The sequence below is a fragment of the Cyanistes caeruleus genome, chromosome 4 (genome assembly GCF_971803275.1).
Source record: "Cyanistes caeruleus chromosome 4, bCyaCae1.hap1.1, whole genome shotgun sequence".
In the NCBI taxonomy this organism is placed as follows: domain Eukaryota; kingdom Metazoa; phylum Chordata; class Aves; order Passeriformes; family Paridae; genus Cyanistes; species Cyanistes caeruleus.
Genome location: NC_141704.1, coordinates 49432958 through 49458288, shown reverse-complemented (window position 1 = coordinate 49458288; position 25331 = coordinate 49432958). Strand labels below are relative to the sequence as shown.

General features: G+C 39.1%; 1 protein-coding gene across 10 annotated transcripts in view; it reads left to right on the top strand.

Moving 5' to 3' along the window:
* The window catches only part of SRGAP1 (SLIT-ROBO Rho GTPase activating protein 1), a 139013-nt gene that overhangs the window by 105588 nt on the left and 8094 nt on the right, over positions 1-25331 (top strand). For all 10 annotated transcript variants that reach the window (XM_086884567.1, XM_086884566.1, XM_086884568.1 and 7 more), the window contains 6 exons: positions 3048-3108; positions 3262-3339; positions 4860-4994; positions 14723-14828; positions 18093-18317; positions 19422-19501. In XM_086884567.1, the coding sequence (XP_086740693.1) occupies positions 3048-3108; positions 3262-3339; positions 4860-4994; positions 14723-14828; positions 18093-18317; positions 19422-19501 (685 nt within the window). The remainder of the gene's footprint in view (positions 1-3047; positions 3109-3261; positions 3340-4859; positions 4995-14722; positions 14829-18092; positions 18318-19421; positions 19502-25331) is intronic.

Genomic DNA, 25331 nt, shown 5'->3' with positions numbered 1-25331 from the left:
AGGGAGAAGTTTGCATTAAGAAATGAGTGTACAAATATAGCAGGCAAAACTAAACCAGAGCAGAACTCTGGAGGGATTATAGTCTTAAATGATGGATATTTTCTTACTCACTTTCAAAGATCTGCCCATCACAGATTGTGCCTCTGGATGCTAGCTGACACACCTACAGGAAAGAAATCTTTAAAAAATTGTAGAAATACATTTATAAATGCAGTGAATAAAATTTTTGACTGCAAGCTCTGTGAATTTGGTTTGAATGTTACGTGGTTTTTTTCTTCTTGTTCAGTATAGCTAGTGGCAAACATTTTGCAGAACAAGTTCTGTGTTCAGTACAGTGCTGATTTAGCTGTCTTTGAATTTCAGTCATCCTCAGTACAACTAAAGGGAAAACTATTATTTTTTTTTTATTATTATTGTTACACATGAGGTGCCATGAAATGCAAAGACTTTGAGAAATCATCACATGATGAAATAGATGAGTATCATGAGCAGTTTCTTGCTTACGTTTCTTTCTTGAAAGTAAGCAAGGAAACAGAAATTCTCACAATGAAGGCCCCTAGACTTGGGAAGGACAAAGCAAATCAGTAGAGATGGTACCCCATGATTTTTCCTCACAGAGACACGGGTTATTACACATGGCAGTGTGGCTGACAGGGCTTACTTGCAAGTGAGGAGTCCTACATAATTAGTCTTTCAAAAGGAAAGAGGTCAAAAAAGCTGGTAGCCTTATGACAGATTTGCCAGTATGGGAGCTACGTTAGAACAGCATCTCTGCCGAAAGACCATGTCATTCCTGATAGGGATGAGTCATTTGGACAAGCACAGCTAGTGGAATGCAGTATCAAGCCAAACTGCTTTTTGTTAGAGTTTTGCATCATAAGAAATTACAGCTAGTCACAAACATACATTCACTGACTACACATATTGGATTAAATTCACAGTAGCAGTAGGGTCACTGTTCTTGACACTCACCAACGCAGATTGTTACTTCAAATTATTTTCATTTGATTAGAGCGAAAAGGCCAAGCTGTTAGTTTAGATTATTTCATGGTATTACTTAAGTACAAAGTTTTGTCTAGTTCTGAACAGATTCTCCAAAACCAAGTATGAAAGGGATTTGAGTTTTGGGGTTTTTTTGTAATTTCTTACTGCAAACACCGTCTTTTCCTAGGCTTTACATTCTTTGCATGAACCAGTACTAACTTTCCTGTACTAACAGGAAATATGGGTGCATGTTGTGCATTTTTTCTAATTGCTTTTCTGGAGAGCCAGGCTGCTCAGCATTGGTGGAGATGATGGTGTTTCTGGGTTTAACAACTGAAGTGTTCCAAGGGGTTTTTTATTTAGCTGTTACTCAACCATGACACAAGTCAAAGAGGAAATGCTAATCCAGCCATTACTCGTTTTTGGCTAGCCAGTCTTTTCTAGGTTTTAAATTAAAAGACAAACAAGCCACAATTTAAATAGCATAGTTAGTGATAACAGTCTTTTGTAAGCCCCACTAAAACAGCACAGAGTACATGTAAGATTAGGGGGTTAGGTTACCACAGGAAGTGCAATGTTTCATTGCTTAACTGTGTGTTATTTTTCAAACTTTTCAGGTTTTTTTTCTACTTGAGCTTAATTTATAAATTTCCCATTAATATAGTTTAGCATGAAAACGAAGTAGTAATTTGTAAGAGGAAATGTGTAAACTGAGTTACAAGGGGCTTTTGAATTAATGATTTTATACTAAACTTCCAAATGAATTAGTCAATTCTCTGAGCACTTACATATTGGAAATTCATTTGGAAAGAAAAATTGGAACAGCTTCCAAGACAAGAAATTCTAAAATTATTTACAAAGCAGTCGTTTCTGCAGCATAAGCACCAACTTTACCAAATAATTTTTAATTACATCATTTATGTCTTTAATCTATATTTGATAACTTGTGGTCACTAGTGTGCTTGGGTTAAAATACCCATTTTTAACCTTTTTTTAAAGTTACAAAACAAAAGGTTTCCAGTGGTTCTTTTGGAAAATAAGCAGTTTAAAAAAAAAAGACAAGTAACTCGCTAAAAATTAGTGTATAGTCATCTTCTCTCCCTCCCATCACAAATGCTTTTTATCCCTTTTTAAAACACTTTCACGTAACAGAAAACATAACTACAAACCTACTGCTGTATCATTGCTGAGCTGAGCTGTGATTCCTGAGCTCTACTAGTGGCAGGTGGAGAGATACAGGCTGTGACCTCCCTTTCCCAGTAACCTTGTGCATAGAGATGAAGCAGCTGAACCACATGCTCGGCTCAAAGTAGCTGCAGTTCACCACTTGGGGATTACCAGCCCTTTAGAGCAGCCAGAAACAACATGATGCCAGGCCATCATCTGCCCCATGGCAGGGCACACAAAGCGGCAGAGCCCACAGCAGTGCTCTCAGGAGGGAGACATTGTGGTACTTGGTGACTCTGCTCCAAGAATGTTTCTGATAGTCCAGAAAATCCAGAAAAGCCTTGTAAGTTGTTTGTAATAAACTTATTTTTACAAAAATAAAAACCCCTACCAAACGACAACAAAAAAAAATTCACATTGAGGAATTGGGTGCTGTGTAATTAGGTCCGTGTAGGATTTTCTTCACCAGAAAAAGAAAGGTCAGTTAAATGGTTGCAGAGGAATCATCTTCATCATGAATTATTATTCTTAATAATAGTATTTTTAAAAGGCAAATTCACTGCTTTAACTCATTTTGCTTCAAAAATCTAAAATGCATGCATGAGCTTAGATGTCACATACAGTGTTAGCCAGATATGGTGACAGAGGTAGACAACTGAATTCCCCAATTAAATGATTTTAAGAACCATAATCCTTTTCTTCACCTATACCTTTTCCTCTCTCCCTAAACGGGAAGAGAACTCTGTTAGAAGTGGGGGTTTTTTTGGGTGATTTTTTTGCCAGCACTGTATGTTCATCTAGATTGACCAAGAAAGTGCATTTTCACATTGAGGCCCTAGCAGGGAGGTTTCCTCTTTCTGATCTGCAGCTCACTCATTTTGCTCTTGTTTTGGCAGGATTCAGGGCAAGTCATTCCTCTTATTGTGGAAAGCTGTATCAGATTTATAAATTTATATGGTAAGCTCTGAAAAAAACTGTCATTTTACTATTGCCCTGACTTTTTTGTATATCTTTTACATTACTCGTTTAGCACTACAGCTTTCTTTTTAAAATTCAGATTTAAAGTATCTTAAAAAATAAATTAACTGCTGTCTCCCATCTTTTCTGCAGGTCTTCAGCATCAGGGAATTTTTAGAGTGTCTGGTTCCCAGGTGGAAGTCAATGATATTAAAAATTCATTTGAGAGAGGTAATTGGATTTTCATTTATTTGAGCACCTTAATATCTGACATTGAAAAATCTTTTAAATTCTAATTATTTTCTTGGCTGTTTAGACAGATTGTCTGTACTATGTTTACTTCACCTAAAACTTTGCACCATCACATGCTTAAACTTGATGTACAATGATGATATGTGCATGTTTTCCCCCATTATGTGCTAGGAGCTTGAGGATTTTTCTCATTTAGTTTAGACAGGATATATGGCTCTTCAATCAACTATAAACATTAGTTTTTTGTTAATGGTAAACTGCAAATAATAGTTTTTGTATATTTTATTTTAAAGATCATCAGAAAAGAAATGTTTAATTTGATTCAAGAGTCTACTTAATGAAATTAGAAAGTCCTGTTGCTTGATGTTCTGGAATACAGGTGCTCAGCTTTCTGGTCTCTCTGCCAAAGTTGCATGACAGTCCAGGAAAATGGGGGGTAAAAAAAAGGGTCATTCCATTTTTCATTCCCAAAGAAAACTTCAGCCCCAGAGGAGGAATTACATGAAAAATGCCAGGAAGTAAAACCAGCTTTTTCAATATCAGTGGCTTGCAACACCCAGCCTAGGATTGCTCTGCTAGGGAAACCAGGATCCAGCCGTCCTTCGACTGTATTAAAGCAATACTTGTTACAGATTTTTTTAAATCTTGCATTCTTTTTTTCTTGAGTCTTAAAAGCTGGGTTATTTTAATTTCCAGGGAAAATTAAAACTTCTGCAGATCATCTGCTAATGACAAATACCTTGGAGCAAGAAGTCTTGTGACTAAAAGCATGAAAAAATATGTGCAGTATTTTACTCTCCGGTATTAGTTATATATATCTTGTTAAACTTGATCTTTTTTTTGACAAGACACATGAAGCAGCTGTTTTCACTTGCTAAGTGAAGCCACATCCCTCTATTCTGCAGCTTTAAATCTGCTTATTCTTAACTCCTCCTCCTAGGTAGTGTTACCCTTGAAGATTCGTATATTTTAAAGTGTTTCAAAATAAAGATGAAGCCTTTAAAATTACATAAATAAAATATTGCAGTCATGGCTGAAGTTTCAGTTGGGTGTTCAACAAAATAGTTGCACATACTCCTGATGTTTTAACTTTTGAGAATGAAGACACATTTTCAGTTCAATGAATGGTCTAACTCCATTTGTTTTAGTAGGGCTCCAAATAAAAGTCTGCAAAACCCTATTCAATTAAGAGCATTTGGCTTTTTTATTAAGCTAACTGTAAATCACAGCAGGTCCATAAATACCTAGCTGGAAGTTCAGGACCTAAGAGATCACTAGGTTATGTAATTTTAAGGAAGCTTTATTTAGGCTGCCCTTTTTTAGTTTAATCATAGCCTGGGATTTCTAAATCAGTGTTTATTATCTTACTTGAATGCTTGCATTGCCACCTCCCACACACTAAAAACAAAAACCCACCCAGAATGTCACTCACTTATAAAAATGTTTCATGCAAGAATGCTTCTGCATGTGTGTTTCATTCACTTTATTTACTTTTTAAGGTGAAAATCCTTTGGCAGATGACCAAAGTAACCATGACATTAACTCAGTTGCTGGAGTACTGAAGCTCTATTTCCGAGGGCTGGAAAATCCTGTCTTTCCTAAGGAAAGATTTAATGATCTTATTTCTTGTATCAGTAAGTAGAAATTTCTGGGTTTTTTCTCAATAGAATTTTACTTTCAGATACACAGTATTAGCCTGAAAAAAAGAGCTTACTTTACAGATTTTCCTGAGATTGTTTGCCCTGTGTAGCAGTTTGTCTCAGTTGTTAGTCATACTCACAGCTGTGGTTGTTCCCTTTTTCCGCTGGGATTAATGTACAATTCATTGTTTAATAGGGCAGGAAGAATACCTTTTGGTATACAAGGGATGGTTAAATTTAAATGCATTATTATTTTCCTCTGTGCAGTGAGGCAGACAGAAGTGCATGAAGTCATGAACATGCAAACAGATTGTGTTCCTTTCCAAGGGTTTCATGCCCCACAGCTTGGGGTCAGCACTGGTGAATAAGTAACAAACTGCTTAGCATTGTGTGATTCTGGACCTTTATTGTGCTCAGCTGAAAACCACTGATCCAACCCAGAAAGCTCTTGGGTGCAGGGATAGAAGGGGACAGCTGAGTGTTGTCTGCTGGAGAGCCTGGTCTGCCTTCCTACACACGAGTTGTAATGCCTTGGAGGAGCGTCGCCCAATCTGTGTGCTGGTGGTGCTCATAACCAGACACAGAGGAGCTGTAGTAATTTGGAAAGTTGCCTGTGGATGAGTGAATTGCTCTGACATGCACAGAACTTCTTTCAGTTCACTGACCCCTGCAGGTGTTGAGGGGTGAGGCCAAGCCAACCATCAGTAGACTTGCTGTTCCCTGTGGGCACAGTGGTCAGAGGAGCTAGCTTTGAGGAAGAATTCCCTTTCTACCCTTCCTTTATAACTTGCCTCCTTCAACTAAATGGAGAAAGAGGCAGTTTCACGAGCAATGAGAGCCAGTCCTTTGGGATATTAATTAGATAAGGCTCTCTAAACAGTTATTTTGGCAGGGGTCTCAGCCCTGCAGGCAGGACCAGTTGATGGGTGCACAGTGTCCCAGGCTGGCAATTAGATGTAGATTTTGGTTCCCTACCTGGGGGACACAGTGTGTGTGGTTTGCTTCCCACATAGGGAGGATTGCAGTAATTTCTCCTGGAGGTTACAAATACGTGGATCACTGTGACCACGTCTGTGTGCAGTGTTTTGTGTTTCATTTTTTTTACAGAAAATGTTTGTAACATTTTTTATTTATTTAACATGAACTGTAACACAGTTTAGCAGTCTGATCCCTGATGCTGAGGGGGATGCTGTCATTTTTAAGTATAATCCTGGTTCTGCTTCAGTTCAGCTTTAAATGACTGGGGTGCCACAGCCCAGAAAATCTCTGCAAGTCATAGAAATTGAAATCTAGAAAAGGATCATTTTGACTGAGTGATTTTCTGCATGACAGGGATGATAGAACTTTACCTAATAATCCTGTACCAGTTTCCATAACTTCTGGATGAATTAAAGCATATCTGCTGGAAAAAAATATTGATTTAGTGGCTTTGGTTGATAGAAAATCTTCCACATTCTTGGATAAGCTGTTCAAATGAAAAATCACTTTCATCATTAAACATTTGTACCAGATCTCTTTCTCAAAGTTTCTGCTGTCAGATTCTGCCCATTTGATCTCTTTATGTCTTCCTTATTTTGACTAAGCAGTAAGAAAAATATAAATGGTGGTTCTTACATGTTACGTCTTCACGTTACTGCAGTCTGCTGTGTTGAAGAGCTTTAAATACAATTGTAAACTAAATTGTAAAATGCCGTGAAGGAGCGTTCAGTTTACAGAGATTATACAAGTGAATGCTCAGGAGATGCAAAGATACTTGCCAAAAAAAGCCTTTTAAATGTGTTCCAAGAAGAGGAACCTGGATGATTTCAGAGCTCTCATTCACTGTTGAGGGTGCTAATGAGGGAATGTTCGGAAAGGAGGGGGTAGAAGTTCAGTGGACTGAGCAGATAGATGTATGTGGCAACTGCACAGGCCAGAGAGATACAACAACCTTCCAGAGCACCACTGCCTGAGACGGTTCCAGTTCAGATATCCTGAAAAAAGTATTTATTTTGTTGTTAAGAACTTCAAGAAAAATGGCTGTGAATACTAGATCCCTAGTGCTAGATCTTGTTTTCCTTAGAGAATGTTCCTAGTAGGCAATGAATTATTTTCTTGTGAAAGGGTTGGCAACCTTTTATTTAAATAATAGTATCACCCAGAAGAATTGAAATCAGTAACAACAATAGCCTAGAACAAAGTCACTGCTTTTCACAACAACATTTTAAAATGTTTATTGAGAAAGAGATGTTGCCATCTGATCTGGTTTAGACTGAGTATTCTCTGAGGGTGTCATAAATCTGGATTGTCATCTCTATGACAGTTTGTCAAAATAAGGTGTAATGACTGAGTAGTTCTGCAAGCTTTGACTTCTGCTATTGCTGTTGTACAAGAAAGCAGAGGATTTTAGTCTGATAATATGTTTTCACAGTCCGAGATCTGTTTTCTTACAGGTTTTGGGAGAAGCATGGGAGTACTGATTTTGTTGCTGGGTTTGGTTTTCATGAGTTTATCATTTGGGGCATTCTGAAATGGCATATCAATGCCTTCAGCACAGGGAGGAGAGTTAAGTGTGGAGCAAGATGGGACAAAGGGGGTTTTCTCTGTGAGCACACCGGGGTCAATTTACTTCGTGTTGTCACAGTGAGGGGAGTTCGAATGAAGTATGAGGAAAGAAACAGTTCTTGTGCCTTGCACCCAGAGCCAACCCCAGAACGATATGCTGAGAACAAGGGGCCGTGTGGCTGCATCTTTTGGTTATCTGAAAAGCCTGAGGTGGAGTATTTTTACAACTGTGTGCTATTCTATGTGTTTTGTTTAATGATGCACCACTTCCAAGGAATAAGAATGCTTTGTTGAGAAAAAAAAACAAAGCAAACATTTTGAAATACACTATGTAGCATCTACATGGTACATACTGTCACAAACTGCAAGTTTAAAGCAACATTTCCTTTGCTGTATTTTGATGTTAACACTGGATATCTTGTAGAAAAGAAAATCATCCAGGCAAGATTTATCCTTCATTTCAGACTTTGTATCAGTCATAGTTGCATTAGGTTTTTTTCTGTGCTTATATGGCCTCACATATTATGTATCTTGGTCTTTCTGCGAATGGGAGCAGGGCCAGACTCCCTTTTTCTGTGAGAACTTAGGTTACTGTAACTTCTTTAGATCACAGTTACACAGATACATAGAGTCCAGAAAACTTTCACATGTTTAATTAAGATGTTTTAAATACTCTTAATTTATATTGCATTCATGATCTGAAAAACAGTGAGGAAGGGAATAATCATTCTTTTCAAATAGTTTTTCAAAATAGATGTCAATGTGGTTTCTTAATCGTTGGCAGAAATTGTTACAGAAGGGGAGAGGGAGAAAGCAAATTTTTAAAGTTAATGTTCACATAAAACTGTAACAGGGCACGATGTCACACATTTTATATGGAAATGTAATGTTGCCAGTGAAAAACCCCTTGAAACTGAAGTACTTGGTTATGGATGTCAGGCATAATTGAGGCTACAGCTGCAAAATGAACCTTTCCTCAGTACAGCCACTGAGAAATTCCTTTACATTTATGCATACATTTCCAAATGAAATAAAGCATTGTGAGTTAATGCTTTCCATTTTGTAAATACAGTGGAAACAATGTGAAATTACTGTGATTTTTGTGGCAATTTGTATTAATTACACTCATGAGAACAGTGTTACTCTGTTTGGGCTTATGATCTAATTTAGATAAAATTTGGGCCAAGTTATATGCACTGGCCCAGAACAAGCATGAAAGGTAGAACAGAGCATAAAGAATCCATCTGATTATAGGCCATAATTGTTTATTCTCATCATAAGGAGTGGCTGCTCTTGGTCCCAGCAGCATTCTGTAATCCAGAGGACAATCCACGGTTGGGGTGGGAAGGAGGAGAGTCGCAGTGTACTTCTTTCTGCCCCTTTGTAGAAACAGATTTGGCCACAGACAAGAAAAGTGTTGGCAGCAGGAGCTACATGGAGGCAAAAGGTGCAGAAGCTGAGCTCAGTAGGGCTGGCTGTAATTCACTTCACTTCTGGGTGACTGCAGTTTCTCTTCTTGTACGAGCTCTTACACAGATAGCTTACTGAAGTCCACATTTACATAGATAGCTGTGCCATGTAGCAGCAGACACACCTCAGCTATTCAGACTGCTTAACATCCACACAGAGCATTAAAGTTCTTCATTGTTTCATCTCCCTTGCTTTTAATTTCATAGACAAAAATGGCAAGATGAATGAAAACTTAGATCTTTTTTCCCTCTGATTTTTATAATTTTAGTCCCTTGCTACCAGCAGTGCCTCTTTACCTAAAGAAATAAATGTTATGAAAGATAGTTATTTTACTGCTTTTCCGACTATTGCCCATTACTTAAAAAGTAAAAAACTATTCTGAATCGTCAACTCTCCATGAAAAGGTTTCAACAAAATAGGAAGTATTTTCTTCCCTGAGTGACAGTGGAGACTGCTGGGTTTGTCCTTCTGTAATGCCTCCTTAAATAGATCTGAAAGAGCTATAAGAGGCATTGCTGAGTTAATATATACGGATCTCTGAGCTGGATTGGACTCATCTACCAAAATGAAAAGAGGCACAAATTGTTAACTTCAGCACTACTACATATTCATGTAGATAACTTGTCAGCAAATTGACCATAAAAATTACATCTGCAAGTGTAACTCAGTCCCATTTGACATTCACAGGGTGTGTAAAATATGCATTAGGCATTCCCTCTGTTAGTAGTCGGCACCACACCAAGTGGAAATAGCAAGTAACCCCCACAAAGAGATACTAGATTGGATTTTATCCTTCAAAGCCATGGTCCTAAAGTAGAAAGACGTCTTACATTGCCATTGTTTGCTTCCTCCTTTGTGCTGCTGTTGCTTGTGAAATATGCTTACCTTGCACAGCACCAGGTGTTAGTTGTAACACAATTCATTAGTTGCTGACACCAGGTTTCTCCTTCCATATGTTTTGATCAGTAATATCTTCCCTTTGCCAAATGTTTGCAGTCCTGTTGTTAATACTGAGATTGGCCCATGGAGGCTGGCTGTTAAGAGAAGAAGCTGGTCAAACATTCGAAATCCAGAACTGATATTTCTGAGCTCTGCCTGCTCCCTGGCTGAACCTTCTCAGTTAGAAAACCATGTCTCACCTCCAGTGCAGGAGAGGCCATGTGCATGACCAAGTACAGTGCTTCTTTTGCTTCTACAGATTAAAAAAACAGAGTAGTAAGCAGCTGTCCAGTTGGCCCAAAATTCTTTAGAAGCCACCAGCAAAAAGACTTGTATTATGCATCACTGCATCTATATATTTGAGTATATTGCCTTTTATGTGCTCCACTACCTCAGAGTTATTGTTTAATTAAACTTTAATTTACATTTTCCTGATGTTATTTGGGATGAATATACTCCTATTTTCATTTCTTATTTAGTTTTTGTTTATTTATGTTTGGGGGCTTTTGTTAGTAGTTGGTGTTTTCTCCCCTCTCAGGTTTCCTTTACTCTTCTGTGGTAGATTGTTCACTTCTGATCTGTTTCACTTTAGTTACCTTTGCAAAAACCTCATCATGAGTTACCAGGTGGTTAAAACTGTTATTTATGCTGGAAAAGTAGAGATTCACTGTTTCTGTATGTCTCTACAGTAAGTGAAGGTGCCTCTCCAGAAGAGGTTCCAATGTTCTTGGAGAATGAAGATCACACTTTTCAAGGCTTGAGTGCCTACGATTTATGTCTATCTCATGCAATTGAGAACCAGTCCTTAGCATGTGGCTGACAGAGAGATAGCTAGCTGATAAATATATGCAATGACATTAATCTAATCTGGATTCATTCATCCAGATCAAGGACAAGGAGGGTTTGTAAAGTCCATGTGAGATCAGTAAATAAAATCTTTTCCAAGAGCAATGCAGGATTGAACCTCAACAGATTTTCTTGTGGAGCTTGTGATCTGCCTTTTTGGGGGATTTTATGAACAAGTTGAGCAGACATCTCTCAGAGGGGATTAAAGTGAAGTCAGAGGCTAAGATTGTAGACTTAAATGACCTCTGAGTTCTCTGTTTTTAATTTTTTGTAGTAACTGGCGGAGACTTCTTAGAACCAAAACACCTCAGAAACTTACATGCCTTGATAATGTTATGGATACACAGAAAATCAAATTCCTTATATTATTAGGATACTTTGTTCCACTCTTGTCTGATGAAAATACATTAATAGTTGTGGGCTCAGGTGTCTGGCTCTTCTACAAAGTGCTTTAGTCATGAAACTCCAGAAGCTGGCTCCTTCCCCTCCTCTTGTTTCACCCTAAGAAATCTCCTGTGCTCTGCTTTGACAGAAGCTCAGTGTCCCCCCACCAAACAGCTTCTCATGAAGCAGACTGTCCTGCTTGTGGGTTTGACCCCATGGCAGAGATGGGTCTGGAAGGCAGATGTGTCAGACCAGAGCTCCAAAAGTTTTGCTTTGTTCTGAGAACTGGGAACTAGAAAATAGTAACCATTTCACTGTGTGATATTTACTTGACATTAGTCTTGATTTGTAGTTGATATTCCTGTGTCCTTCATAGAGATCTCTCTTCCCTGTCTCTCTCAACAGTCAGAAAAAATACAGTCATTCTCAGTGTGTCTGGCCTTGCCGGAGGCTTGTCCTCTTGCTTGTCTTTGGGAATATGAGTCTCATCATATCATTAGAGTAATGAACCAGTTTTCAAATCCCCTGATTTCTGTTTCAGCTTGGCAGTTAAATTGCCTTACCAGGACAAATCATGTAATATCAAGCATTTCTGTTTTCTTAGCTGAGAAATGGGTAATACCTCACCAGGCAGTCAGGTAAAAAAATCAGACTAATGAAAAGAGTGTCTCCAGCAGAAGTGCTGTGAGAGGGGAGATGTGTTCTTTTTCTCCAGTGCTTTCTCCAGCATTGATCTTGCCAGTGTTTCCGTTCAGCAGCAAGTTTCTAGTTCGGATGGCCCTTCTGCCCTGAGGCAATCTTTTGCAAAGCCAGTGGAGGCAAAGCAGTGCCTCAGCTTTCCTCTGCATGGAAAGCAGCAGAGCTGCAAATTCTTTCTCCCTGCATGTGAAAAGATTGCTCTGTATTCATTCCATCTTTCCTAAGTACCCGAACACTAATGTACTGCATACACTCAAGCAACGATGAAACACTCAGCTCCACATTTAAAAGCAGCATGCAAATACATTACCTCATTACCTAGCTCCTTTAAAGCAAATCAGTGCTGGAAAATAAAAGCCTCTTTAAATAATGTGGAAAGCACATAAATTTGCCACTTGACAGTAGTTTGGATTTTCAATAAAAGGACTTTCATGGAAACTGGGTCTGGGTTACCAGGAAAGTACTGGAAACACATCTCATTCAAGCATGTATGGCTTGTAACAGCTTCAGCATGGAGGTCAGATCACTTCTAGTACATAGTACTGATCATGCTCCTGGTAGGACAGCTGGGATAGTTCAACACATGACTACACAGCCAGAATCTCTGTACCTACTCTGCCATCTCTGCACTGCCTACTGGGACTGGTTACTAACTCATGCATCCTGTCAAACTTGTCTAGGAATTGCTTGGAAGAATTGTAGTTGGCAGGGACCACAAGCACACTGGAGAGTGTGATAGCTACTGAGTAGTAGTTGCCTGCCTGGATGTCCCATCCTGGTTTAGCTCACTAGTTTAGACAGAGCTATTGCAGCCATACAGGCACCACACTGCTGGAAGGAGCTGCTGAACCCAAGCTGGGGTCCCAGCCCAGTGCATTTCTCAGGTCTGATTTGAATTCAGCAATTCAGCCCAGGGCCAGTCTCCAGAGTTGTCTGGAGGAGGCAGGACTGTGGCACAGGGCATTAGCGACAGGCTGTAGTGCAGAAAGCAAGTCCTGATGTTGCATCAAAAGTCCCCTCCAGCTTCCCACATGCAGCACAGTGCTGCTGAAGCAGGAGCATTGAAGGATGCACTTGAATGGGAAAGGAGAGTTGTGGTTGCTCTGTGAATCCTCTGTGTGTAGGCAGTGCCTGGACTTAGCATGTCTCTGCCACGGACACCAGTTCTTAACCAGTAACCAGAAATACTTCTTAACTCACGCAGTCTGTGTTTACAAGAAACAAAAATAATTTTCAGGTCCCATGCTCCACTTGAGACGGCTTGAACTGATTTCCAGCTAGTGTTTGGGTTCAGAATGACTCATTAGATTATAAATTATACAGCTTGTCAGCAGTCCTTTTTTCTACCAGCCCTGCAGCAACTCACCAGGGACACTGTCCAACCTTCAGGGTCTCTGCTGGTGAATAGGTTTTTACTCCTTGCCAGAGTTTTGCTATTCTGCTCCTGCAGTAGATACCATAATACAAATGGACTTTCTTCATGCCAGCAGTGCTAAGCTGTTGTCCTTCTGCAGAAACTCTGATGGAGTCCAGTTTGACCCCATTCCAGAATCCTTTGTTCCCAGCACACCAGTGGTGCTGAGCCAGTGGAATCTCCTGTGAATGCTGATGTGGGAGCAGATCTCACACCCTTTTGCTGAACTGGCATTTCCTAGCTAGGTTGCAAACAAAGGTCTTGCTGCCAGTATGCTCTTCTAATGCTTAGTTTTTAATACCAAAATAACAATTACTAGATACCAGTTTTCTTCTAAGAAATGTAAGTCAATGCAGGTTTTGCATCTACAAATAAATACTGAAATAGCCATACCAAAGAGCACATAAGTAATACACACCAGTAATTCTGTTTACACTTAACCACATTTTTACTTAAGTAATTACTCTAATTGTGGACTCCTAAATACCACATTTTGTGGTACGATTGGCTTTTCAGCTATTGGAATTAGCTCCTGTTTCTGATTTTCAAATTTTTGAATATCCACTTCAGTGCCACTGGACAGGATTTCTCATCTTAGTCTGCTAAGATTTCCCCTAGATGCTGTTAATTGCAGCATACTTTCTTGGCTCATATAAAAAGCATTACTGAAATTTGAGGTTGTTTCCAAGTGTTATTTATTGTGGACTTGGAAAACACACTGAACTAAAAACCGAGATACTGTTTATTCTGAAAAACAGCTCAAGCTTTTATCCCAGCATTGCTCCACATGCAGCCACATAGCCTTTCTGACCAACATAGAAGATAGTGCATCCTACAAGACATATTACTAATGAAGCTTTTATCAGATGATTTTTCCCACTTCAGAAGAATTTCCATGGATTGCTATAAAATCATTTGAGAAAAATGCAGTCTTTGTGTTTCTTGGATCCATACAAAAAAAAAACAAGGCCTTTCTCCTATTTTGCCGCTAAGAGACCTATAGGTGGATATTTGATTAAAAAAACTTGCTAGAGCCACCAAATAGGTGATTGGATTATATATCTGATATGAACATTCAAATAAAAAGAATGCATCTGTATTTAAAAGGAATGGCCAACATCTTTCCTTGGTTCCTTCAGGTTATTTATGTACTGATTTTGTGGTTTTGTGAGCTGTCAAGCTCAGCAAGTGGCCAGTGTTTGACTTAAACAGATTTTATCTTTGAAAACTGTTACTTCTAAGCTGTGTGATTTTAATGAGAGGGGGAAGAACTTCTAGATCTCATTTTTCTAATAGGCCAAAATTAGACAATACTGACTTAGAGGCATGTGATGATAAAGAGTCAAAGTAAATTGAGTAAATTGATTGAATGCTCTTTTAGACAATCATATACAAGGGAACATAAAATACTTTATTCTGTTTGCAGGAATAGACAATCTCTATGAGAGGGCTCTTCACATCCGCAAACTCCTCCTTACTTTGCCCAGGTCGGTCCTTATAGTGATGAGATACCTCTTCGCCTTCCTCAATCAGTAAGTATTTACCCCAGGTGCTGCATCTTTATCTGCCTTCCTTTGCTACTGTGAAAGTTCTTTGGGTTTACTCATACCCTATGTAGATTTCACATTTAAGTTCCATTTAACACAAAACATGATCTTCTACTTGGCAGTGAAAATAGAATGAAAGTGCTGGATTCCATTCAAATTAAAATTCCAGTTGTCCAAAATTGAACAAGACAGATTAAGGTGTTGTCTGAAATGAGGAGTGCAGTCTACAGCATTAAAGCTGGCAATAAAATAGGCCAATAAGAAAAATAGCAAATACAAACTGTAGCTACATTAAAACTAGTTTATGCAATTTAAAGATGCATTTCTGTTCTTTATCAAGCTGATTTTTCCTGATAGGAAAAAACCCCAGTATATTCAAGCAACACAGGCCCTGCAAGCTACCTGTTTGATGCTAGGCACTGCCAGGGTGAGACTTTGTCTCGCTGCTTCTGTTTTCTGATAACAGGAGTATGAGTATAGAGAACACACATCCCCTGTGTATCCTTTGATGTAGAGCAGCTTGGTTCTCACATTGCAAAACACAGGCTGGAAGCAAGATTGTGTGAGAGGGAAAATGGTGTTCATGTCTTCATTATCCCAAAAAAAACAACTTCTTTCTGTAAGAGAAAAAAAAATACAGCTTGGGCAATGCACTCTGTTTCTCCTTCCAGTCCTTCATGGCCCTCTCTGCTTTGGCTGACTCCAGTGGTTTCACAGAAAATTTTGGTTGTGTGCACTTTGTCCTGATTCTAACTCTTCTCTTTCTACTTTCAATTTGTCTGTTTCCTGTTATATCTGTTTTCATATCACCTTTTTCCTCTTTTTTCCTACATTTGCCCTTTGCTGATTCATTCTGTCTTTGTGACCTTCCCCATTTAATCCAGCCTGTCTGTTCCTATAGAAACAGGGTCTATTGCAGCCAGGTTATTTGTTCATGCCTGTAGTCACAGCTGTTCCTGTTTCCTTTCTTCTAGCAATTTCTGAACCACTTTCAAGCAGTATATAAGAGAGGGGCAGAGATCTAAAGTTTTATGAAAGTAACCATTCATTTGAAACCGAATCCATCCCCCAAAAATGACACCATGTAAATGTCTTAAAAGCTTACATCACAGCTTCTCCTCTGCAGAGGGCATACATATCAACCAGAGCTGTATGGGTTGTACTTGTTATGTGGTCATGTTAGCTACATCTGTGCTCTCCACAGGAATGCAGTTTGGAAAGCAGATTAAATACCTTATTGCCTCCAAATTGGTCCTGATGCATCCACAGGAAAAATATTCCCATTATTTGACTTTCTGCAAATCCCATTCTGCTTTTTGCATATGCAGTTATTCCTGCTTGGCCTCATGAAGTCATCAGGTCTCATGGCAGACCTAATCTGGTGTAGCCTCCTGCTCAAAGCTCCAAAGTCAGATCGAGTTGCTCAAGGCTTTGGCCAGTCAAGAACTTCAAATGGCAGCAACTCCACAGCCTCTCCAAGCAGTCAGTCCCAGTACTTGGCCACTCTTACAGTAAAGAAATTTTTTCCTACTTTCATTGGAATATCCCTTGCTGTGTCTATTGCCTCTCATCTCTTCGCACCTGTGTCTGTCTTGCTCTTGTTTATAATCTTATATATAGTAAGAGATTGAAGCAAAATTCTCCAGTAACCTTCTCATCTAAAGACTGAACAAACCCAGTTCTCTCTGCTTTAGATTAAAATTCATAATGCTTCAGCTCCCCAGCTATCTCCATAGTTGTTCTTTTCTGGGCTTGTACCAGTTTGACAGTCTCTCAAAACTAGCCACATAACCTCATGTGCAACTTCACAAGCATCAGCTGGAAAAGGAATAATAAATTCCTGTAACCTGCTGGCTTTTCTCTTCCTAATATAGCCACAAATGCTGTGGAACAACTTCCATCCCATGGGCAGGACTTTGCATTCATCCTTGTTGAACTTGGTTGAATTCCCATTTCTCTGTTCCTCCATCTTGGCAAGGTCCTTCTAAATGGTAGCCCTGTGTCTGACCTTTGGCACATTTGCTGCCCCCTTCCCAGCATGGCATCATCTGTAAGTTGGCTGAATGTGCACTCCATCCCCTTGTCCAGGTCATTCATGGAGATGCCAAACAGTACCAGCCTTGCTATTGAGCCCTGAGGAGCACTGCACATTTACTGCCATCAGCAGAACTTCACTCTGTTGCATGATAGTTACAATCTTTCTTTTACAGTTTCACATGTATAAAGTCTGAACCACCTGATAAATCAGAAGAACAAGATGTCTCCAATTAACTCACGGGACAAGATAGTAAAATCATGGCATAAGAAAGGGGCAGACATTATTCATTTTAATAGATAGTTATGAGGGTAGTCATTTTGAAGGTTTGCCTCATGCATACCTATTGTTTATACATGGGAAACTCTCTAAAATTCCCTTTCTAGAGGGAGCATGGTGTTGTATTTGAGCACAATCAGACATCAGAATTCCTAGGCTGCTCTAGAGTGCAGGACAACATAGTATAGGGCATCCAGCACTTCAGGTTCTGCTTGACTGGCCCCGCACAGGGCCATTCAAAAGCCAGATTTTCCACTAAAAATGCTAATGCTTTTAAACAAGGGAATAGATCTCAACTTCTCATTCAGAATTGAAAACTAGTAACATTGCATTTTCTGAAAGAAAGGAGAGCTTGCAAAAGTTGATTAATAAGAACAATGAAAGCCTTTTATTTTGACACTTCCATAATGAAACTATTGTGGGAGTTTGTGGGCAGAAGGTGCTTAGGAATTGTAGGCTGTATGATAAGAAGAGAAACCAAAAGTCACAAGAGCCCTTGCAAGATCCAGGAACTTAGTTGCCTTCAGGAAACAATTCAATGTGCCTAAGTTGTGTAGCCAGCTGTTGAAAGAGATGCACCAAGGTATGAGAAATGTACAATGAGAAATGTATACCCACTTTGCATCCAGTTCACTTAGAGCACTGATGAGATATAAGCAGCAGCAGTTGATGTTAGCCCATTAAGTCAGCATACATTCAACGTGGTAGCATGGGAACATGTACATATACATAAATATATATGTGGTAGAAACTCACTTTATAGTGTATATAATAACCCATTGAAGAAATTTTGGTTTTTTGTTCGTTACTTTATGTGATTGTCAATGACAACAGGAAATCTCTAAGTTGTGATTTAAAAAAGTTTTCTACAGTTTTTAGAATAAGGTTAGTCACAGTGGAAAAGTCAATTTTTATTGATTTTTCTGTTATAACAGCCTTTCACAGTACAGTGATGAAAACATGATGGATCCGTACAACTTGGCCATTTGTTTTGGGCCAACCCTGATGCCTGTTCCAGACATACAAGACCAGGTGTCTTGTCAGGCACATGTGAATGAGATAATCAAAACCATCATCATCCATCATGAGGCTATTTTTCCAGACGTGAAAGAACTTGATGGACCAGTGTATGAAAAATGCATGGCTGGAGATGACTATTGGTAAGTCAGAATCCTGTCTCCTAAACAAAATCATTAGGCTGGTTATCTGGATAACTCCTGTGGTACAGAATTCCTTTTGCACACAATAGAAGTATGAAAATAAATGAGAAGAGCATTTAGGTCCACACAGTAAAGTGTAAGGTATAAAAAAGTGAAGCAAAGGCAATTATGATGAGGTTTCCTACAACATTTTGTGGAGGGAGCTGCTTTGTGTTCAGCCAGACAGAAGTAGAGTTCCGGGTGTAGAGAACATGCAGGCAGGTAGGAAATTGTTTCTTCAGCTGTGAACTACCTTATCAAATTTCAGCCTGTGATACCTGCTCCTTTTCTTTGTTGTGCTCTAACTGGGCAGGTAGCTGAACACCACACAGCCACTCACTCACTTTCCCCACAATGGGATAGGGGAGACAGTTGGGAAAAAAAAAAAGTAAAATTCATGTGTTGAAATGCAGACAGTTTAATAGGACACAAAAGAAAGGCCAAATAACAATAATTAAGATATGCAAAACAAGGGATGCACAGTGCAGTTGCTCACCATCGTTGACAGGTGCCCAGTCAGTGCCCAAGCAGCAGCCCCATACCATCTTTGCCCCCAGTTTATATACTGAGCATAACACCATGTGGTCTGGAATATCCATTTGGGTGTTTGGGGTCAGATGGCCTGGCTGTGTCTCCTTCCAGCTTCTTGTATCCCCCAGTCTACTTGCAGGTGGGGTGGGATGTTCAGTGTAAACACTGCTCAGAAGCAACTTAAACATCAGTGTGTTATCAACATTATTCTCATCCTAAATACCAAACACAACACTGTACCAGCTACTTGGATGAAAATTTACTCTATCCCAGCCAAAACCAGGACACACCCTTGACAACAAATGCACACACATTTTAAGGAATCAAACGTTCTGAAGGCTTCTTACTGTCTGAATTTTGTTTCAAGGAAACATATAGGCTTCTTTATTAATTATGTATTCATAGCATGCTAGGATAATTATGTTGCACGTAACTTTGTAACATTATAAGAATAATTTTAAATAATCTCATGGAAGTGATGTATTTTTGATGTATTTGGTTCCTCTCTCTGCTCAACCTTCTGCTTGCCTGCAGTGACAGCCCATACAGTGAACATGGTACATTAGAGGAAGTGGACCAGGATGCCAGCACAGAGCCCCACACCAGTGAAGATGGTGAGTCTGTTACTTTACTGTGCCTTTGATGGGAGTAAGTTCTACAGGTGTTCCAGGCAGGAGACCTTCTTCCTTTCTTAATTGTGTCTTATTTGAAAGAAGGAAATTTCAGTCCTGGTGTTCTGTAGCAAATCTTTAATCTCTATTTGTGTGCTTTTGCACTCTTGATTCATCTGTGTTTGACCAGCTGTTTCCTTGTTCTCTCCTGATTTGCCCAGTCACAGGAAGGGCAAGAGAGAAACTATTTCAGTCAGCACATATTATTTTCTGAAATAATATTACATTTTTAGTGACTCTTTCATCTACAAAAACTAAACTTTTCAAAAGTGTGCCCTTAAATATTGCAGCTAGAGGATATTTTCCATTTAGGCTCTATTTTTAAATGAATTTAAAAGCTGCTCTCTCTAAAGTATTTATAACTGAAAAACATATGTGTACCCCCCACAGTGAAACTTTGGAACAGCAATAATTTTCTCTAAATACCAATCACATATACTTCTGGGTATGAGAGGTATCCATTAAAAACTTGATGCAACTGTTATATTAATTCTTTTTATCCAGGTCATAAATGTGTATTCAACACATTTATGTCCTGGGTAAAATTCACTATGTGACAGTTTGACCATCCCTCAGATGTCCCTCACAGTAACTTTTGCAACTTTTGTAACTTTGTACAACAAGTTTCCAGCAAATTTAACAGATAGAAAAGGATTCTCAAAATTGTTATATAACTACTATTTTTGTGAGAATTAGTAGCCCATTAGAGGTGAAGGATTGAGAATAACTCCCAATGTAGAGAACAGTAGAAGAGTAGCAGGCATTCCAGACAAAGCAACCAGTGCACTTAGCAGCAGTAGAAACAAAAGCTTCCCCTTGTCCCTTTCAGAGGATGTGTGGAGGAAGGAAGAGGAAAAGACAGAGCGGAGGAAAGGGGAGGAAAAGAGTTACAGCAGAAAAGGATTTTTTTTTATTTTTTTTTTTTTTATAATGTCATAAGGGATACTGTTTAGGAGCTGGGACAATTGCTGTAGGGAAGGGAAACCGGAAGGTGTATGTATAGGAAACCTGGCTACACTGCTCCCATTGCACACAGAGCAAAGTAAACAATAGTTCCACTCTAGCTGTACCCGTCTGCTTTGTCACGTACACAAGCTGTCAGTGACAGATTGTCTGTCTCTTCCCCTTTGCCAAGGTGAAGAGGGGCAGGCAGAGTCTGTCAGTGCAGCTGTTTGGAGAGGAGGGACATTTGGGTGAGCAGACATTTCAGAAGGGGGGAAAACAGAGTAGGAGAAAAATTTTGGTCTTCTGCCTGGGTGTGTAGCCATGCCTGTGCAGCAGGGAGTACAACAGCTCTACAAGAAAGGCTGTGCATGGGTTCCTCTTGACCAGCTCTGTACAACTAAACCCACCATCTTTCAACAACACCTCTCTTCTAAGCAGTGTGAACGAACTCATAATTGCACCTTATTTTTCCAAGACAGTATAGCTATACTTTAGAAGAACTCCTTCTTCCATTGGAGGTATGAAGCAAGAGTGGAAGCTGAGGAAGTCTGCCTGTCTCTCATTTAGAACACATGTGAATTGTAGATGACACGCCAGTTCAATATATTGGGGCCAACTTCAGGGTTCCATTACCAAACTGAGAGACAAAGGCATGAGTGGACATGGAGAAGAAGTGCAGCTTTTCAGCAATCATCAAAAGCACTTACTTCAAAGCCATGACTAGGAAAGATGAAAACATCAGCAGGATCCAGAGGAGCAGGACTGTGGCATCGCACGATGCATCATTTGTGCCTCGATCATCATGGGCTTTATCCCACCACTTCGCTGTTACACCAGTTTTACATTCCTGTCTAGTATTACTTGTGTTATGACTGTGTCACTTGGGAAGACAAACCTTGAAGAGAATACTTGTCAACAGGACAAAGTTCTGTTACAGGATTCAACTGCTCAAGATGTGGTTTTGTTCATCAGATCACCCAGTAGTTTAATTCTAGTTGCTTTGTCACACCTTTTAATTAATTCAGTGCCAAAAGGAAGCAGACATTTGTGTTTATAGAGAAATAATTGTTAGCACAAAAATATTTGTAAGCTAGGTAAATACTGCTGCAAAATTGAAGATTATTAAGCTAGGATTGCATACAAAACCTTTTGGTCTTCAATTTCCAACCTGCAAGGTCTAAACCATTTTTTCCCATTAATATGGCTTTCTGTTGTAATAGCACATTTTTCTAATGTAGGTTACAGACTAAATTAAATGCACTCACTCTCTCTTTGCACACACTTTCATATGTTTGTTCTCTGGTCAATTCCTTTTAAAAAACATTCTTTACACCAGATACAAGGTGAAAATTTTTCAGTTTGCTTATTGAACTCTATGAGAGTCACTGATTGACACATGGTGGATTTAAAAAACCTTCTATTAAAGGGTCTGGAGTATTTTGGGGGTTTAATGTGATTGATTCATTGATTGTAAGCTGGATGCATCACTGCCAGCTGCATGTGGAGAGAGAGAAAGGGAGGTACCGCTTTGCTGCTGTATTGATTGGACACATGGTACTTACATGGTTCCCTCTGTTAGGACATGGAAGAAGCAGATTTTGTAAATGCTAAGGGTTTTTCCTCATGTTGGAAATCTGATTAGTTTTATGCTAAAATGTTGTATACATACATAAGACCGAGCAGCCTACCCCACAGGAATTACAGGGTCATTTAAATATAATCCAGAGGTTATGATCAAAACCAGAAGGATTTATTTTACTTGCTGTTGCTATAAAGTTAAACTGCAAGTGTCTCTCTCTGTGCCTACCAGAAAAACGCCATCTGTAGGAACTGTGTCAGTAGTGCTAGAAATTTTCATTACAATTCAGAAAACAACAAAACTTTAAAAACTGAACATTAAATTATGTCCGCAGAAGTAAAATGAAGTAGACTGGGGGGAAGAAAGACTAGCACATCTAAATAATTGTTTTGGGATTTTTCCCCTAAGTTTACTGGTATTTCAGTTTATCACTGGAAATGGAAGCAGGAAAGAAAAGGAACTGCATTTTACTGTGGTGTTTTCCGGCCTTTTTAGATATGCAGAAAGTATACTGATGAGGATAACATATAAGTTTTTCCTTTCTCCTAAATCTGGAAATGAAATTTAATTTGTGAAGTTCAGAACATTTGTACTCAAGATGAGAGACAAAAAAAATTCTGTAATTTTGTTGCAGACAAACCTTCTCTTCAGTAAAGATTCGAAGGACATTGTTCATGTTTTACTGAAACAGCTGTTAGCGTATTTCCTTTACCTTCAAATCAATGGAGATTCTTTATTCTTGTTGTAGTCATATAGTAAAGAGTGACGAGATCTGTCTGCAAAGGAAGTAAACATTTCCTGAGGAAGTTAGGCAGATGGAGTTTTCCTAGGAAAACATACATAAAATTAATACCATACTCTTCATAGATATCTCATAAACTTAGGATAAAACTTCAGATGGTATTTCTGCTGAAAACAAAATTTACAGGGCCATGTTAAACTGTAAGTTGTTGTTGTGTTCCCAACACATAATCATTTTATTTCTCTTCAGTAGTGTGTGCTGTGATTGACACTTTGTCAAATTCTGTTTTGTCAACACCTTGCAACACTTCTTTGCTTTTGCTCTTCCCAGTCAGAGAATTGCTGTCCTGAGGACAGGACTTTGAAATTGCAAAACCACTCTATTCTTTGATGGAATGCAGAAGAAGATACAGAAATAGGGAGATAGCATCTTCCTGGGGAGCTCAAGGATATAATTTATTCCAAACAGACAGGGTACACCTGGGAAAACTGAGGAAGTACAGAGCAGAGGGACAGCAACTCTCCTAGAAAAAGTGCAGGGGATGGTGTCCCCTCCTTTCCTTAATTCCTTGTGTCCTGAGGCATAGAGGGCAGCCCAGGGCCAGTTCAGTACCATCACCTCTATAGGGAGGTTAGGTCTACATCTGGCACTCTAATCCCAAAACTAAAACTAACACTTGCATTTCTTTTGCCCTTTCTGCTCTCCCAAGCAGCAGAAGTTTTTCCCACAGTTCTTCAGTTTGTCCTAATTTTTCACTTCCATAGCATTGCCTGATTCACTGGAGATGATAGCTGGTGAGATCCTGTATGTCGTCAAATACTTCTTGCTATTTTAGGTGAATGCCCGCAGGTGTGGACAGAGCAGTGCAATTACACTTCCCTCCAAACTGTCAATTTTACTGTTAGATATTCAGTATCACTAATTTGAGTTACAGATCCCAAATTTAGCTTTCATTGCCTTAGTTTTCTGGAAATACTCATCTGTCATTCAGTGGCTTAACTTTCCAAAATGCATTTATGTCTAGGAGTAACTGTCAGTGTACTTTGGTTTTCACTATTAAAGCTTGACCTGTAACAAGGTGAATTATTATTTAAGTGCAGTCTTAGTACTGTTTGCTGTATGAAAATTATCTCTGTGTATAGGGAAATGAAAACACCCCTTTCACAGTAGAAAAACCTGTCTGAACTCATTTTTTGTCCTCTTCATGAAATCTGTGTGAAATCTACTGGGCACTCCTCCCTGAGGAGGTGGAATTTGTTACCCAGGAAATCTGATATACATGTCTCAAAAGTCACATCCATTATGGGTTCATTAACAATTCATACAGCTGGTTCCAGTGGGACAACATCATTCAGACCTCTGAGAAAGTACGTGAGTTTTGCAGGTGGTAGAAGGACACAATAAACAGGATTACCATTGCACGCCACACTTAGATGAGCATAATTCCACTGAGCAAGACAGAGCTATTTCTAGTTTAGTTCACTAATTTGTAAATAACAATACCTGTATACTCAGTTGTGGGATACTGTATGGTCTGTTGAAGTTAGCAGAGAAACAGGGAATTCCATAGCTGAACAGTGTAGGGGTTTGTCCATCAATCCAGTACTCATGCGCGCTACCAGTTAACTGTGGAGAATGTCTAAGGAAAATATGTGAAGGAAATTTGAGATTTATGACTTACTGTAAAACTCCTTTGTTTGGTTGACTGTTTTGGTTTTTTTACATTTTAAAGTATTTGCCTGTTAGTGAGTGACTGGCTCTCCAAAGCCTGAGAGGTTATATTTCTGAATTCTTGACCAACTCTACCATAACCCATAAATTAGCTGTAATCTGAGAACAGTGTGTTCATACAAGTGTCTGTTCCTTTTCAATCCTACCTGATTCCAGTTATTTCCTTCTTAAAACAAATTCCACGAGCAAGGTACATGATAGAAGAGGAACTGTGTTCTTTTGTCAGTGTTACATTATTGCCATTTCATGTTACCTTTTCATATATAAACAGGCATGTTTGGTTTTACCTCTTTTCATTTTCTGTGCCTTACAGTTGCTTTGTGGCATCTGCATTTTGTGTTAGACTGTAGGAATGACGACAGGGTAGCATATTACCATAACCACCATTAGAGGTTTCCCAGTTTTCCAGAATGTTTCTTTCTATGTCAACTTCATATTTCCTTTGCTTAATAACATAAAACGGAGAACCCGTTCAGCCCTGCCCACCAGGAAATGCTGGTGAGCGAGACATTCGTAGGGGCTGTGATATTTGTTACAAATTCTCATCCATCAGGCTGAACAAAGACATTGGACACGTATCAGGGTACTCTTATGTTTTATTGTACAGTCACCATAACAGAATCACAGAATCACTAGGTTGAAAGAGACCTTCAAGATCATCGAGTCCAACTGATATTGGCTAACACACCCTTAGATTTCTTACAGCAGACTTCCACAAGAGTGGAGGTGAACAAGCCCTTAGTTTTGTACAGTACACTTCAGCAAGTTCTCAACTC